Here is an 18,689-nt window from a genome sequence, read left to right as displayed (position 1 = left end):
CTAGATAGCTTATTAGCTAAGATATGTCAGGATAGCCAAATTAATTTTTATTGAAATAATTCATGCACGAATGTCTTGGCATGCATATATTTAAATTTTTGAAAAAAATAAAAATTGAATTTTTTGTAAATATAAAAATAATACCACAGAATATAAAGCAAAATATATTTGTTATATTTCTTATCTTTATTACTTCAACAATCGACATGAACCAACTCAACCTTCTCGCATTCTTAGCCATTATGGCTGAATTTGTTCCTATTTTAGGAGTTATATTGACGCTCTTAATTGAAAGAGCAGAACACCTTGCTGAAAACCATCAGCATATTGAGTATGAGCCTCTTGTCACACAACTGAGGTCAGAACTCGAAAAAGACCTTACACAGGCTAAAGTAGATAAAAAACTAAAGATAATGCACGCAATAAAATAATTAGAAGAATCCGAGAATATGTGAGTTCCTCAAATCCTCAAATCCTCAAATCCTCAAATCCTCAATTTTCCGATGCAATGTTAGAGGGTAACACCTCTGGTGTAGATTCCTTGCAGGGCGGCAAAGAATTCCGATTCCAAAATACTAAAGGCTGTTCACATATATTTATAAGGACTTCCATTTAACAAAAGAGCAAATCATGGAATGCTTTATAAAACATGAACGTATTGGTTATCGAATTGAAAAGGCAATTGCATGTGATGAAATTGCACCAGAAACCAATGAGAAACATGTACACATATGGATACAAATGGATGAGCGGTTCGACACAAAAACAGCACGTAAATTCTTTACTATTGATGGTGTTAGTCCAAATATTAAACCAGGTGGTAATCCACAAAAGTCTATTAGCTATTGTATGAAAGGAAAAGATTATATTTGTTATGATATGGATCTAAATTATGAAATTAGAACCAGAAAAATGCACCAACAGTTACTTGGATATCAGTTAATTACTAAGCAGCTTAATATGTGGAAGGCTACTGAAATATATCCAGAATTGCTATAGAAATATGATACTGTAAAATCAAATTTAAATTCTTACTTTCATGATGCAGATATGGAAAATAACCCTGGAAATAAATTACATATGTGGTCTATGTTTGGTATTGAAACAATGTTTGGTGGTAAAAATAAGATACCACAATACTGGATTGTAGGTCCATCAAATGTAGGTAAGACATATAACATTGATGTATTAGAACAAGGTGGTCATCGAGCATATCTAATGAATAAAGAAAATGATTAGTCAGATTATAAGGATGATGATTATGATTTTATGTATAATGAAGAAACAGAAACCAAATGTTAGAAGGAACACAGTTAAAACTTAATGGCAAATTCACAAAGTCAATAACTAAAAAGAAAAATATGCCAATAATACTGAATAGTAACTATATGCCGCACATGTTATACAAAAACAAATCAGTATATGAGTTAGAGCCAACGCTCAATCGTTTATATATTATCTATGTTGATAAGAACCGTAAAGGTCATATAATATGGAATCCATACACAATGAAGGTGAAGGATTATGAAAATAAATTCATGTATTATGAAAACATGGATATATATGAGGACTTATACAAAGGTGAATTCGAAACGAATACCAAGATCAGCATACATTTATCCGTTATGCACATAATAGTGGTCAGGATGATATTAAAAAATATACACCGATGGATAAAACAGTAGAGGAACTATAAGAATTAGCTGATACAGAAGAATATATGAAGGAACAAGAAGAAAAACATAATAGTAATAATACACAGAACAATAAACAACATAAACCGCCTCAACAAAATAATAGAGGATGGTCAACTGTAAAGGTACCACCATCAGCAGATTGTAGGCATTGGTAAGATGTGTTTAATGATATAAAATGTGATGATGTTGAAAATGATACTACTGATTGGGAAAACCCACCAGGAGATATAGAGAAACATAAATATATAGATGTAAGTACATTTGAATCAGAGAAAAGCAGTGACTGCAACATACCAAATAATATACCAAAACGTAAAAAGAAAAGAAGACACATTAAAAACAAATGGAGAAACCAGCAATTGGTAGAAGAAATACAGCCAAAAGAATATTTTAAAAAGCATAAGAATATAAAACAGGCTATGATAGATGATATAGATATAACAAAAGAAACTGACGTCAAAAATAAATCAACACATACTAATATAAGTACAAGTATAACTAATGAATGCATAAAACATAAATATAATTGGGCAAGTAAACGAAAGGTTTGATGCGGTCAGTTTCAATATGAGATTTTTTAATAAGCAAATAAGTAAGATATTAGTTTAGAGCTGAATACCATGTGTGGCCATATATTCATGTAGCATTTCTGGGGAATTAAACTTTTCAACTGTTAACCAACTATTATCCTTTACACTATATCCAACCTACTTAACCTCAAATATATACTTATTATCAGTATACACATGTCCTACAATCTTCTCAATTTCATATGAATTACTATGTTCTATATTTCTCTGTTCTCTTTGATTTTTTCTCTTGCGTTTAGATGTATTATTTTCAGTTTCGTCCTCACTATCTATAGCCATATCTATTGATTGATTAATGTTAAGCTGTAGAAATTTCTGCTGCATGTCAACCATTTCGTTATATTCAGTATTCACTTTTTGCTCATCTGAAAATACTAAGTCAAGTTTGTTTTTCTTACTTGGGAATTCACAATCTTTTCCATACCATAATTTATGATGTGGTTGTACCTCTATATTATACTTATTTACAAATCGCCATATATTAGTAAGAATACAAGCAACACGAAACTGAATACTATAATATCTTATATCGGTTATTTGCAGTGCTGCACGATTATTATTAAATCGTTCAAATTTAGAGCCTAACATAGAGAACTGTGCTTCTATTGCTGAGCGAAATGATCCAAACTTGTTATAACGTATGTCTCATTGATTGTTAACTTTTGTCCTGGTTCTTTTCTTATAGGATGTAAAAAATTACGATCATAAAAACTATATACAGCATCTGTCGCATTATCTTTAAACTTTTGTATAAATAATTTATATCTACCATCCATTCCTAAACAATCTGCCTCACTTATTTTTTTATATAGTTTCATATTAATAAACATAGTACCATCATTTCTGATAGCCCATTTTTCAGATACTGAAACATGTGTAATTATTTCATTCATATCCTGTATAAGTTGTGTACGTCTAGCTGGCCTTTTTAATTTATATGAATATAATTGTGAATGTGACTCATTTGGTTTATTATACTTTATTTTACTATCATGTTCATCAATAAATAGTGTAACATGCTTAAAACCATCTGGATTGTTTATTATTGCTGATAGAATGCGAATACGTGGTGATGAGAACATACTATCTAGATCTTATTTTACCTTTTTATTCAATTCATTATAGTTAGTAATCCAGAACCGCTTATATAAGTCATAAAATGTTGCATATGGCATAATAGTATGCATATCCTTTCCTGATACACCTGATACTATATGATATAATAATGCAAGTCCTTTTTCAATCTCGCGGTATGGCCCTGGATATTCAATATTTCCATATAAAACTGTAAGAAAATAAAATACAGGTATAAATCCAAATCTATTAAGTAATACATCCTTTATATCATTTATTGTATTACTCTTCATATCTTTAATAGCTGTTCTATGATTAAATCTATGTTGCATTTCAGGCCAAGATTTATCAAGAAAAGTCCATTTATTATCAATTAAATTTTTAATTTCAATATCGAGTTGTTTAGTGTGTTGTGTTGTATTATGTTCGACGGATATTTTGGGATATTTGTTTATCCAAAACTTTTTTACATATTTATAGTTATTTTAAATTTTTTGTTATGATTATAAATATATGTAACATCAAGAAACCAATATTATATTTATGGATGAAAAAAAATATTTCATTTATTTTTTATTTGCTCAATTAAGAATATCCATCTTCATTTTTATTTGTTGTTATATACTTTAAACAATCGCTCTTTTTTTTCTTGTGGGAGGCTACCAATATAAATAAAAAAATTCAATTTTTATTATTTTTATTGTAAATCAATAATTAATTCAGCCACTGATGGTTATACCGATCATAGTAATTCTATTATCTATATTACAGCTAGTAGATTATAATTGGTTAGACAACTAATAGTAGGACGCCAAACTACTAATACAAAACTCAAATCAAGTGAAAAGGAAACCTGAGCTGGGGGGAAGTTGCTGTGGCAATTCTTAGCGCGCATAGAACGCGAGTAAGCAGCTCCACCACTACTCCTACTACCTCCTTTGCCGCTGCCACAAGCTCCACTACTACTTCGACCTCATCCGCAGATATTCCAGAAAAACTGAGTGTAGAGGATAAGAAGAAAGTCGCAGATCTGTACGCGTCTATCCAGAAGAACAAGATGTGGAAGTTGAAGAGTGGGAAGTTTGTCGAGGAGCAAATGGCGAAGTTGGTAACGAAAGCTGAATTCGAACAGTAAGTCTACACGACGATCAATGATTGTACACCGGATTGATATTAATCTCTGTCTTGTATGTCCTTTGAAAGTCCTATTCACTTAGTAATCTTTGATCCCTCGGACATCGCGTAGAAAGAATATTTTGACGACAATGAACTCAAGGAAATCCGCGGATTTCGTGCTCCAAAGGTGCCATCTCTGAGCATTGTTGAACCTTTAAAAAATTCGTAAGTTCTTAACTTACGAAGTGCTTCTTTTTATGGTTCTTTTTCAAAGAAGAAAAAGGTTCTGAATTCTCAACTAAAATTTTAATTTTAGGTATTGCAGAATTCACAGATAATTGTTTTTCCATAAAAAAATCTTTAATTTTTTGTCTTGGCAAAAACTATTATCCAAAAAAAATGATTATTTTTTTCAAAGAAATTAAAAATCAATTAATTAATTTTAATTTCGAAATGATATATCTTTTTAAAAAATTAACTTTAAAGATTTTTATTTATTAATGATGCTCTCTACCTGCAGAACTTGAAGAATTCGCTGTATCATTTGGAGAAAAAGTGAGGAAATTTTGTCACAGTACCCCGAATCAGAATATTGAATTAACCTTTTTCCTTTTCTCTTGCTTTTGCTAGAACAACTTACGTGATATTTACGATTATGCCAACTCGTACAAAGTCGACTTACAGCAGGCAGACCTTTGTTGGATACGGTTATCAATAATGCTGTCCGTGCATTTACTGTTCCACAAATATTTTGACAAAGAGCATTCAGAGTCTGATCTCCTGAAGTGTGCATGGGAGTTTTTAGACAGCTGCTTTGATGCATCTGAGTTTATTACTGCTATCAGGTATATATAAAAACATCTGGACTAAAAATAATCAGGAAGACATATTCAAAACAATCAATAGTGGGGGAAAGGCCAGCAAAGCGACATCAAAAGCTCAGAACAAGAGCACTTAATTGGTTCCGTGGAAGCCACTTCACGTAAAAAAGTTGGCACAAAAGTTGACCTTTTGTACAAAGCACGCTGATGGAGTTGGGCGCCATCGAAGTTGGTGCTTTAATGATCGAAGCAGCACTAAATCAATTATGGAGTTGGGCATGAAATGCCTGGAAAACATTGAAGGATAACTGGTCGATCTTGAGTGCACCAACTTCACTCAGCTACGTAACATGTGGACTTATGGCTACATCCTTTCTGGCGCATATGCATTACCAACTGTTTTTATATAAAAACTATTGGTAATAAATTTTTTGTTGTAACAAAAATTTAAAATGGTTATAAATTAAATTTTATCTTAAAAAGAAATAAACCTATCAATAATGAATTCAGAATATATAAATAATTTAAATGTAATAATGTTGCAGAGTTATCACCATTAGTATTTGCTAATAAATAAATTTCAAACTCAATTACTTTTTTTTATAAAATTGAATTTTATTTTTATATAAAAATAGATCATTCAAAAGAAAAAGAAAATGGTTGCGTTAAATGAATATCTTCCTATCAACCACATTAATCTTAGAATCAACTTATGTAACGAAATTGATACATTTATTGATTCAGAATTCAATCATTTTGTTGAAGAAAATATTTTAAAAAAATTCAAAAAAATTTAAAAAATAAAATAAAATCTCTTTTTTCAAATGATCACTTCTTAGATTTGTCTATGAATCATGGTTTTTGTAGCTATAAATTTAAAAAAGGAAAACGTAATGGACAGTTTTGTGGGAAGAAAATCAAGACAAATTTACCTGATGGTAAAAAGGATTTTCGTTGCTGTCAATATAGTAAGCTACATATTCCAAAAAAAAAGCTATTAGTAGTTAATGATAGTGTTAAAAATATAGAGATAAAAGAGCTGTATATAAAGCCTGAAAAAAAACAGAAAAAAAAATTAAAAAAAAAGAAAACCTATAAAAATTACTATTAGTAATCCTTTATTCTTATGCTTTAATAATATTCTTCCACAATTTTTTTATATAATTTTAATATATATTATGTTCTTATTATAGTATGCCTAGACTATTCCTTTCAATATATGCATTTACTAATTCTTTTTGGTTAAACATATTAATAGATAACCAGCTATTATCATTATTACTATATCCAACCCATTTTACCTGAAATAAATATACATTCTTTTCTTTTTTATGTCCAATAATACTTTCTATGTCATATGATACAGTTGAACGCTGTTTTCCTTTTACATTTCTTCTTCTTTTTCTAGTACGTTCATTAAAATTAGGAATATCATTATCATTTTCACTATTTTCTAAATCATCTAATTCACTATTATTATCATCTATAACCATTTCATTATTATTTGATAATGTCATATTTGATAAATTATTTTGTAGTTGTACCATTCTATCAAGCTTATCCTTATTTTGTTTATTATTACTAACAACTATGTCAATTAATTTTTTTTCAATAGGAAAATCAAAATCAGGACTATGCCATATTTTATGATATGGTGAAATAGGTATATTAAATACTTCTACAAACTTTGTAATATTTTTTAATAAACAGGCAACATGGAACTGAAGATTATAATATTTAATATTATCCATCTTTACAATTGATTTATTATTATTAAAACAATAAAATTTATTTCCAATTTTAGAAAATTGATTTCCGATTTTATTTCTAAAGCTTCTAAATGTATTATTAAAATGTTCTTCAGTAATAGTTAAATCTTTATTTATATTTTTACGAATTGGATATACAAAGTTATCATTACTAAAATCATATCCTTTTTCTGTAGCAAGTTCAGTAAACTGTGTTATGAACAAAGTATATCTACCATCAATAGCTAAAGTATCATTTTGATTCATTTTATTATAAAGTTTCATATTTAAAAACATGCTACCATCAGAACTATCTACACAGAATTCACTTTTTGATATAAAAATTATCATATCATTAATATCAGCTACAAATTGTGTGTGTACACCATTCTTTTTAAATTTATATGAATATAAACTTGATCTATCTAAATCCGTATCTGTATAATTAATTCGTGAATCATGACTATCCAAAATAAGTGTTACATATTTAAATAAATCTGGATTATATTTTCTTGTAGACAAAACACGTAATTTTATATTTGAAAACATATATATTAATGAATCATTTACTATTTTATTAATTCTTTTATAATTCTCTTCATTCATCCAAAATTTTTTATAAAATGTATGACATATACTTTGAGGTAAATATTTTTCAATTTCATCTCTAGAAATACCCGAAACTAAATGATATAATAAAAATAAGCCTTTTTTTAATTCAAAATAAGGAGCTGGATACTCTTTATTTGTGTATAGTACAACTAAGAAAAAAATACAGCTGTATAACCTAATTTTTTTAATAATATATCTTTAATTTTTCAAATAAATTTAATATGTTTTATTTGTGTTCTATGTTTGAATTTATTATGCATAATAGGCCAATTCCATTCAAGAAATGTCCAATAATTAGTAATAATAGTATTTACTTCCTCTGTAATTAATGTTGTATAATCTATTTGCTCCATTTTTTATTTATATTATAAAATTCAATTTAGATATAAAAAATTAATAGTTCTTTAATAAAACAAATATTAATTTATAACCAATAAGGTAATGCAGTACCCACTCTGGTAGGTACAAACTAGTAGTGTAGCGAAATTCAAATAAGGTAGTTAAGGTCTGTTGCCTAGTTTGTTGGATAATATACTTACATACATCTCTTCGAAACAAAATTGATAGGCCTGTATATGCAGTTTCTAATTGCCGATTGTCCAGAAGGATATGTATGCAGACTGACCAAGCTTGAGGACTGGGCACCATAGAGGCTCAATCCATAACAATTAATTTTACTATAAACAGTAAATAAATTTTAGTTATTCCTTTCATAGTCAAGCTAAGCTGTGTCCAGGTGTTCCTTGCTTAGAGGAGGGATTTGCTCACTATTGTTGCGCTACTTAGAGTGATTTAGACTTAATGATTGAGAATAATCATCTTAGCTAAGAATTATTTAGGGTTTGAGAAATTAACCAGCCTCTAATCTGTTTCAAACTCAACCTGGGTAAAAGAAATGAGGGGAAACGCTCAGGCCCTGTTCCCACAGCAGCAAAATAGGCTTATGTGCACAGTGAGTTTCTGCCGCACCCTTGCTATTTCCTGTACATCAGCCTACAAGCTTCTTGTCACGAGTGAAACAGCCATACTACTACATCTTGACATTGGCTTTGTACTGCTTAACTTCTATTATGTCTTGACTTGAATTGAAAATCTTAAGTACTCAAATATTCTGCTCTGCTACACTTAATATATTATCTACTTCAACTTTTATTATATCTTAGTTGACTAAAACTATGTCTAGGTTGACTGTTATTATGTCCAGGTTGTCTATTATTCATGTTTAGATTGATTATTATTCTTGTCCAGAATAATTTTCATTCATGTATAGATCGATTTTTATTTTGTCCAGATTGATTTTACTCATGTCCAGATCGATTTATATTCATGTCCAGGTCGATTTATATTCATATCTAGATCGTTTTATATTCATGTCCAGATCGATCTTTATTCATGTCTAGGGGGGATAACTCTTAGAGTTATGATTTTAGTGAAATTATAAATATGTAAAAAATTATAAGTAATATAATTTTTAAGTGTTTATAATAAATCATGAAATTAATTTTTTTTAATTAAAAAAATAATTTCTTAAACACTATAAGATTTTCAACCAATAGGGTTAATCTTAACCATTATGTTTAAAACACTCTAAGTGGTGCAACGGTAGTGAGCAAACCCCCCTCTTCTAGGCTAGAACTTTAGTTCGACGCCCGGAGTAATGAAATGAACGGAGCTTGACTAGAATAGAATAATATCATAAAATTTGTTATTCATAACAAAATTTATAGATATTGTTCATTCGCCCAGCTCGATTTTTATTCATGTCCAGCTTGATTTTCATTCATGTCTAGATCGATTTTCATTCATGTCCAGCCCAATTTTCACTCATGTCCAGCTCGATTTTCATTCATGTCCAGATCATTTATTATTCATGTCTAGATTAACTTTTATTCATGTCTACTTAGATTAACATTCATGTCCACTCTGCCTAAAATTAAATCCCTTCTGCCTAAATAAAAGTTCAAACGTCCGCTAGGAGATGAAAAATCCTGTATAATATTCAATATGTACAGAAAACCATGTATGGCTTTATCTGTAACTGTTGCGGGTTGATCGTCAAGGGTGAGTTCGCTATCGACTTTTCTTTTTTTCGCGTTCGTCTTTTTGGTATGGTAGAAGGAATGGCTTAGAATTGGTTGGATGGTTGATGGATGAAACGATCCGTGCTTTCGGTTTGTCTTTGTTACTGCAGCAACTCTAGTTTCTTCCATTATACTTTTGCGGGCCCACGCTAATTCCAGCAAATAAAAAAAGTCACAAACAAAATTCTTTCCGCAAGTGGGGTATGGTGCCCAGTTCTCAAGCTTGGTCAGTCTGCATACATATCCTTCTGGACAATCGGCAATTAGAAACTGCATATAAAGGCCTATCAATTTTGTTTCGAAGAGATGTATGTAAGCATATTATCCAACAAACTAGGCAACAGACCTTAACCACCTTATTTGAATTTCACTACACCACTAGTTTGTACCTACCAGAAAGGATGTAGCCACAAGTCCACATGTTATGTAGCTGAGTGAAGTTGGTGCACTCAAGATCGACCAGTATATCCTTCAATGTTTTCCAGGCATTTCATGCCCAACTCCATAATTGATTTAGTGCTGCTTCGATCATTAAACGCACCAACTTCGATGGCGCCCAACTCCATCAGCGGTGCTTTGTACAAAAGGTCAACTTTTGTGCCAACTTTTTTACGTGAAGTGGCTTCCACGGAACCAATTAAGTGCTCTTGGTTCTGAGCTTTTGATGTCGCTTTGCTGGCCTTTCCCCCACTATTGATTGTTTTGAATATGTCTTCCTGATTATTTTTAGTCCAGATGTTTTTATATATACCTGATAGCAGTAATAAACTCAGATGCATCAAAGCAGCTGTCTAAAAACTCCCATGCACACTTCAGGAGATCAGACTCTGAATGCTCTTTGTCAAAATATTTGTGGAACAGTAAACGCATGGACAGCATTATTGATAACCGTATCCAACAAAGGTCTGCCTGCTATAAGTCGACTTTGTACGAGTTGGCATGATCGTAAATATCACACAAGTTGTTCTAGCAAAAGCAAGAGAAAAGGAAAAAGGTTAATTCAATATTCTGATTCAGGGTACTGTGACAAAATTTCCTCACTTTTTCTCCAAATAATACAGCGAATTCTTCAAGTTCTGCAGGTAGAGAGCATCATTAATAAATAAAAATCTTTAAAGTTAATTTTTTAAAAAGATATATCATTTCGAAATTAAAATTAATTAATTAATTTTAATTTCTTTGAAAAAAATAATCATTTTTTTCGGATAATAGTTTTTGCCAAGACAAAAAATTAAAAATTTTTTATGGAAAAACAATTATCTGTGAATTCTGCAATACCAAAATTAAAATTTTGGTTGAGAATTCATAACCTTTTTCTTCTTTGAAAAGAACCATAAAAAGAAGCACTTCGTAAGTTAAGAACTTACGAATTTTTTAAGGTTCAACAATGCTCAGAGATGGCACCTTTGGAGCACGAAATCCGCGGATTTCCTTGAGTTCATCGTCGTCAAAATATTCTTTCTACGCGATGTCCGAGGGATCAAAGATTACAAGTGAACAGGACTTTCAAAGGACATACAAGACAGAGATTAATATCAATCTGGTGTACATCATTGATTGCCGTGTAGACTTACTGTTCGAATTCGGCTTTCGTTACCAACTTCGCCATTTGCTCCTCGACAAACTTCCCACTCTTCAACTTCCACATCTTGTTCTTCTGGAAAGACGCGTACAGATCTGCGACTTTCTTCTTATCCTCTACGCTCAGTTTTTCTGGAATATCTGCGGATGAGGTTGAAGTAGTAGTGGAGCTTGCGGCGCGGCAAAGGAGGTAGTAGGAGTAGTGGTGGAGCTGCTTACTCGCGTTCTGTGCACGCTAAGAATTGCCACAGCAACTTCCCCCAGCTCAGGTTTCCTTTTGCTTGATTTGAGTTTTGTATTAGTAGTTTGGCGTCCTACTATTAGTTGTCTAACCAATTATAATCTACTAGCTGTAATGTAGATAATAGAATTACTATGATCGGTATAACCATCAGTGGCTGAATTAATTATGATTTACAATAAAAATAATAAAAATTGAATTTTTTTATTTATATCGGTAGCCTCCCATGAGAAAAAAAAGAGCGATTGTTTAAAGTATATAACAAAAATAAAAATGAAGATGGATATTCTTAATTGAGCAAATAAAAAATAAATGAAATATTTTTTTTCATCCATAAATATAATATTGGTTTCTTGATGTTACATATATTTATAATCATAACAAAAAATTTAAAATAACTATAAATATGTAAAAAAGTTTTGGATAAACAAATATCCCAAAATATCCGTCGAACATAATACAACACAACACACTAAACAACTCGATATTGAAATTAAAAATTTAATTGATAATAAATGGACTTTTCTTGATAAATCTTGGCCTGAAATGCAACATAGATTTAATCATAGAACAGCTATTAAAGATATGAAGAGTAATACAATAAATGATATAAAGGATGTATTACTTAATAGATTTGGATTTATACCTGTATTTTATTTTCTTACAGTTTTATATGGAAATATTGAATATCCAGGGCCATACCGCGAGATTGAAAAAGGACTTGCATTATTATATCATATAGTATCAGGTGTATCAGGAAAGGATATGCATACTATTATGCCATATGCAACATTTTATGACTTATATAAGCGGTTCTGGATTACTAACTATAATGAATTGAATAAAAAGGTAAAATAAGATCTAGATAGTATGTTCTCATCACCACGTATTCGCATTCTATCAGCAATAATAAACAATCCAGATGGTTTTAAGCATGTTACACTATTTATTGATGAACATGATAGTAAAATAAAGTATAATAAACCAAATGAGTCACATTCACAATTATATTCATATAAATTAAAAAGGCCAGCTAGACGTACACAACTTATACAGGATATGAATGAAATAATTACACATGTTTCAGTATCTGAAAAATGGGCTATCAGAAATGATGGTACTATGTTTATTAATATGAAACTATATAAAAAAATAAGTGAGGCAGATTGTTTAGGAATGGATGGTAGATATAAATTATTTATACAAAAGTTTAAAGATAATGCGACAGATGCTGTATATAGTTTTTATGATCGTAATTTTTTACATCCTATAAGAAAAGAACCAGGACAAAAGTTAACAATCAATGAGACATACGTTATAACAAGTTTGGATCATTTCGCTCAGCAATAGAAGCACAGTTCTCTATGTTAGGCTCTAAATTTGAACGATTTAATAATAATCGTGCAGCACTGCAAATAACTGATATAAGATATTATAGTATTCAGTTTCGTGTTGCTTGTATTCTTACTAATATATGGCGATTTGTAAATAAGTATAATATAGAGGTACAACCACATCATAAATTATGGTATGGAAAAGATTGTGAATTCCCAAGTAAGAAAAACAAACTTGACTTAGTATTTTCAGATGAGCAAAAAGTGAATACTGAATATAACGAAATGGTTGACATGCAGCAGAAATTTCTACAGCTTAACATTAATCAATCAATAGATATGGCTATAGATAGTGAGGACGAAACTGAAAATAATACATCTAAACGCAAGAGAAAAAATCAAAGAGAACAGAGAAATATAGAACATAGTAATTCATATGAAATTGAGAAGATTGTAGGACATGTGTATACTGATAATAAGTATATATTTGAGGTTAAGTAGGTTGGATATAGTGTAAAGGATAATAGTTGGTTAACAGTTGAAAAGTTTAATTCCAGAGATTGAGAGGGACGTTGAAAGCACAAAGTTTGCCCTTCTAGGTATGCATCAATAACCACTTGGGAGATCAAGCGGCATTTATCCACAAGAGAGCCCCCTTAGAGGACTGAAAGATAGATGAAAAAGAGTAAACGGCACACAGGCAAAGAGTTACAAGAAAATGGTTTCACTGACTGCATATGTAAACCACATTGCGTCAAATCACGTTTGTAACGTGTGACTGCGAAGCGTCATAAATAGTAAAAATCAAATTACGATCCAAACACGCAGCATTGTTCACAGACACCATTGGTAACTAACAGCAACAGTGACATCACCATGGAAACAGCAAATCCTCTGCTTCAAAGTAAGCGTATTCGGGCCTTAGCATTCCTACTCAACTAATCCATTTGTAAAGATGCACTGAATTACTTAGAAGCGAACACCAATGCTACACTACAGTCCTATGTTAAACAGAACTGCTCGTTTATTGCCGAGTACAGTGATATTGAAGAGGACTATCAGAGCAAATGGAGCAATTGCTTTCGACAAGCCTGCAGAATGAAAAAACGTTGAGTTTGTGAGTAAAAGCTCGCGTTCCTTACAACAAACAAAGGGGACCGGCCATAGTTATGATGATTTTAATGCAATCTAGTAACCCTAGATAGCTTATTAGCTAAGATATGTCAGGATAGCCAAATTAATTTTTATTGAAATAATTCATGCACGAATGTCTTGGCATGCATATATTTAAATTTTTGAAAAAAATAAAAATTGAATTTTTTGTAAATATAAAAATAACACCACAGAATATAAAGCAAAATATATTTGTTATATTTCTTATCTTTATTACTTCAACAATCGACATGAACCAACTCAACCTTCTCGCATTCTTAGCCATTATGGCTGAATTTGTTCCTATTTTAGGAGTTATATTGACGCTCTTAATTGAAAGAGCAGAACACCTTGCTGAAAACCATCAGCATATTGAGTATGAGCCTCTTGTCACACAACTGAGGTCAGAACTCGAAAAAGACCTTACACAGGCTAAAGTAGATAAAAAAACTAAAGATAATGCACGCAATAAAATAATTAGAAGAATCCGAGAATATGTGAGTTCCTCAAATCCTCAAATCCTCAAATCCTCAAATCCTCAAATCCTCAATTTTCCGATGCAATGTTAGAGGGTAACACCTCTGGTGTAGATTCCTTGCAGGGCGGCAAAGAATTCCGATTCCAAAATACTAAAGGGCTGTTCACATATATTTATAAGGACTTCCATTTAACAAAAGAGCAAATCATGGAATGCTTTATAAAACATGAACGTATTGGTTATCGAATTGAAAAGGCAATTGCATGTGATGAAATTGCACCAGAAACCAATGAGAAACATGTACACATATGGATACAAATGGATGAGCGGTTCGACACAAAAACAGCACGTAAATTCTTTACTATTGATGGTGTTAGTCCAAATATTAAACCAGGTGGTAATCCACAAAAGTCTATTAGCTATTGTATGAAAGGAAAAGATTATATTTGTTATGATATGGATCAAATTATGAAATTAGAACCAGAAAAATGCACCAACAGTTACTTGGATATCAGTTAATTACTAAGCAGCTTAATATGTGGAAGGCTACTGAAATATATCCAGAATTGCTATGGAAATATGATACTGTAAAATCAAATTTAAATTCTTACTTTCATGATGCAGATATGGAAAATAACCCTGGAAATAAATTACATATGTGGTCTATGTTTGGTATTGAAACAATGTTTGGTGGTAAAAATAAGATACCACAATACTGGATTGTAGGTCCATCAAATGTAGGTAAGACATATAACATTGATGTATTAGAACAAGGTGGTCATCGAGCATATCTAATGAATAAAGAAAATGATTAGTCAGATTATAAGGATGATGATTATGATTTTATGTATAATGAAGAAACAGAAACCAAATGTTAGAAGGAACACAGTTAAAACTTAATGGCAAATTCACAAAGTCAATAACTAAAAAGAAAAATATGCCAATAATACTGAATAGTAACTATATGCCGCACATGTTATACAAAAACAAATCAGTATATGAGTTAGAGCCAACGCTCAATCGTTTATATATTATCTATGTTGATAAGAACCGTAAAGGTCATATAATATGGAATCCATACACAATGAAGGTGAAGGATTATGAAAATAAATTCATGTATTATGAAAACATGGATATATATGAGGACTTATACAAAGGTGAATTCGAAACGAATACCAAGATCAGCATACATTTATCCGTTATGCACATAATAGTGGTCAGGATGATATTAAAAAATATACACCGATGGATAAAACAGTAGAGGAACTATAAGAATTAGCTGATACAGAAGAATATATGAAGGAACAAGAAGAAAAACATAATAGTAATAATACACAGAACAATAAACAACATAAACCGCCTCAACAAAATAATAGAGGATGGTCAACTGTAAAGGTACCACCATCAGCAGATTGTAGGCATTGGTAAGATGTGTTTAATGATATAAAATGTGATGATGTTGAAAATGATACTACTGATTGGGAAAACCCACCAGGAGATATAGAGAAACATAAATATATAGATGTAAGTACATTTGAATCAGAGAAAAGCAGTGACTGCAACATACCAAATAATATACCAAAACGTAAAAAGAAAAGAAGACACATTAAAAACAAATGGAGAAACCAGCAAATAGTAGAAGAAATACAGCCAAAAGAATATTTTAAAAAGCATAAGAATATAAAACAGGCTATGATAGATGATATAGATATAACAAAAGAAACTGACGTCAAAAATAAATCAACACATACTAATATAAGTACAAGTATAACTAATGAATGCATAAAACATAAATATAATTGGGCAAGTAAACGAAAGGTTGATGCGGTCAGTTTCAATATGAGATTTTTTAATAAGCAAATAAGTAAGATATTAGTTTAGAGCTGAATACCATGTGTGGCCATATATTCATGTAGCATTTCTGGGGAATTAACCTTATCAACTGATAACCAACTATTATCCTTTACACTATATCTAACCCACTTAACCTCAAATATGTACTTATTATCAGTATACATATATCCTACAATCTTCTCAATTTCATATGAATTACTATGTTCTATATTTCTCTGTTCTCTTTGATTTTTTCTCTTGCGTTTAGATTTATTATTTTCAGTTTCGTCCTCACTATCTATAGCCATATCTATTGATTGATTAATGTTAAGCTGTAGATATTTCTGCTGCCATGTCAACCATTTTGTTATATTCAGTATTTACTTTTTGCTCATTTGAAAATACTAAGTCAAGTTTATTTTTCTTACTTAGGAATTCAAAATCTTTTCCATACCATAATTTATGATGTGGTTGTACCTCTATATTATACTTATTTACAAATCGCCATATATTAGTAAGAATACAAGCAACATGAAACTGAATATTATAATATCTTATATCGGTTATTTGCAATGCTGCACGATTATTATTAAATCGTTCAAATTTAGAGCCTAACATAGAGAACTGTGCTTCTATTGCTGAACGAAATGATCCAAACTTGTTATTAAAGTATGTCTCATTGATTGTTAACTTTTGTCCTGGTTCTTTTCTTATGGGATGTAAAAAATTACAATCATAAAAACTATATCCAGCATCTGTCGCATTATCTTTAAACTTTTGTATAAATAAGTTATATCCACCATCCATTCCTAAACAATCTGCCTCACTTATTTTTTTATATAGTTTCATATAATAAACATAGTACCATCATTTCTGATAGCCCATTTTTCAGATACTGAAACATGTGTAATTATTTCATTCATATCCTGTATAAGTTGTGTACGTACAGCTGGCCTTTTTAATTTATATGAATATAATTATGAATGTGACTCATTTGGTTTATTATACTTTATTTTACTATCATGTTCATCAATAAATAGTGTAACATTCTTAAAACCATCTGGATTGTTTATTATTGCTGATAGAATGCGAATACGTGGTGATGAGAACATACTATCAAGATCTTGTTTTACCTTTTTATTCAATTCATTATAGTTAGTAATCCAGAACCGCTTATATAAATCATAAAATGTTGCATATGGCATAACAGTATACATATCCTTTCCTGATACACCTGATACCATATGATATAATAATGCAAGTCCTTTTTCAATCTTGCGGTATGGCCCTGGATATTCAATATTTCCATATAAAACTGTAAGAAAATAAAATACAGGTATAAATCCAAATCTATTAAGTAATACATCCTTTATATCATTTATTGTATCATTCTTCATATCTTTAATAGCTGTTCTATGATTAAATCTATGTTGCATTTCAGGCTAAGATTTATCAAGAAAAGTCCATTTAATATCAATTAAATTTTTAATTTCAATATCGAGTTGTTCAGTGTGTTGTGTTGTATTGTGTTCATTTTTATTTGTTGTTATATACTTTAAACAATCGCTCTTTTTTTTCTTGTGGGAGGCTACCAATATAAATAAAAAAATTCAATTTTTATTATTTTTATTGTAAATCAATAATTAATTCGGCCACTGATGGTTATACCGATCATAGTAATTCTATTATCTATATTACAGCTAGTAGATTATAATTAGTTAGATAACTAATAGCAGGACGCCAAAATACTATTACAAAACTCAAATCAAGCGAAAAGGAAACCCGAGCTGGGGGGAAGTTGCTGTGGCAATTCTTAGTGCGCACAGAACGCGAGCAAGTAGCTCCACTACTACTCCTACTACCTCCTTTGCCGCCGCCGCAAGCTCCACTACTACTTCGACCTCATCCGCAGATATTCCAAAAAAACTAAGTGTAGAGGATAAGAAGAAAGTCGCAGATCTGTACGCGTCTATCCAGAAGAACAAGATGTGGAAGTTGAAGAGTGGGAAGTTTGTCGAGGAGCAAATGGCGAAGTTGGTAACGAAAGCCGAATTCGAACAGTAAGTCTACACAACGATCAATGATTGTACACCGGATTGATATTAATCTCTGTCTTGTATGTCCTTTGAAAGTCCTGTTCACTCGGTGATCTTTGATCCCTCGGACATCGCGTGGAAAGAATATTTTGACAACGATGAACTCAAGGAAATCCGCAGATTTTGTGCTCCAAAGGTGCCATCTCTGAGCATTGTTGAACCTTAAAAAAATTCGTAAGTTCTTAACTTACGAAGTGCTTCTTTTTATGGTTCTTTTTTAAAGAAGAAAAAGGTT

At 30.9% G+C, this 18,689-nt stretch overlaps 1 protein-coding gene across 1 annotated transcript; it reads right to left on the bottom strand.

The window, feature by feature from the left end:
• Positions 1 to 10,188: 10,188 nt before the first annotated feature.
• Positions 10,189 to 11,387, bottom strand: BDB00DRAFT_784433 (uncharacterized protein; the record flags this gene model as incomplete). Its single annotated transcript, XM_053120462.1, has 2 exons — positions 10,189 to 10,429; positions 11,314 to 11,387. 2 exons carry the CDS (start codon positions 11,385 to 11,387, stop codon positions 10,189 to 10,191), a joined length of 315 nt encoding a protein of 104 aa, XP_052984199.1.
• Positions 11,388 to 18,689: the final 7,302 nt, after the last annotated feature.

This window comes from Zychaea mexicana (genome assembly GCF_025766255.1).
Source record: "Zychaea mexicana strain RSA 1403 chromosome Unknown BDB00scaffold_7, whole genome shotgun sequence".
In the NCBI taxonomy this organism is placed as follows: domain Eukaryota; kingdom Fungi; phylum Mucoromycota; class Mucoromycetes; order Mucorales; family Lichtheimiaceae; genus Zychaea; species Zychaea mexicana.
Note: the sequence above shows the minus strand (reverse complement) of the source record. Positions and strands in the feature narration are given on the sequence as shown.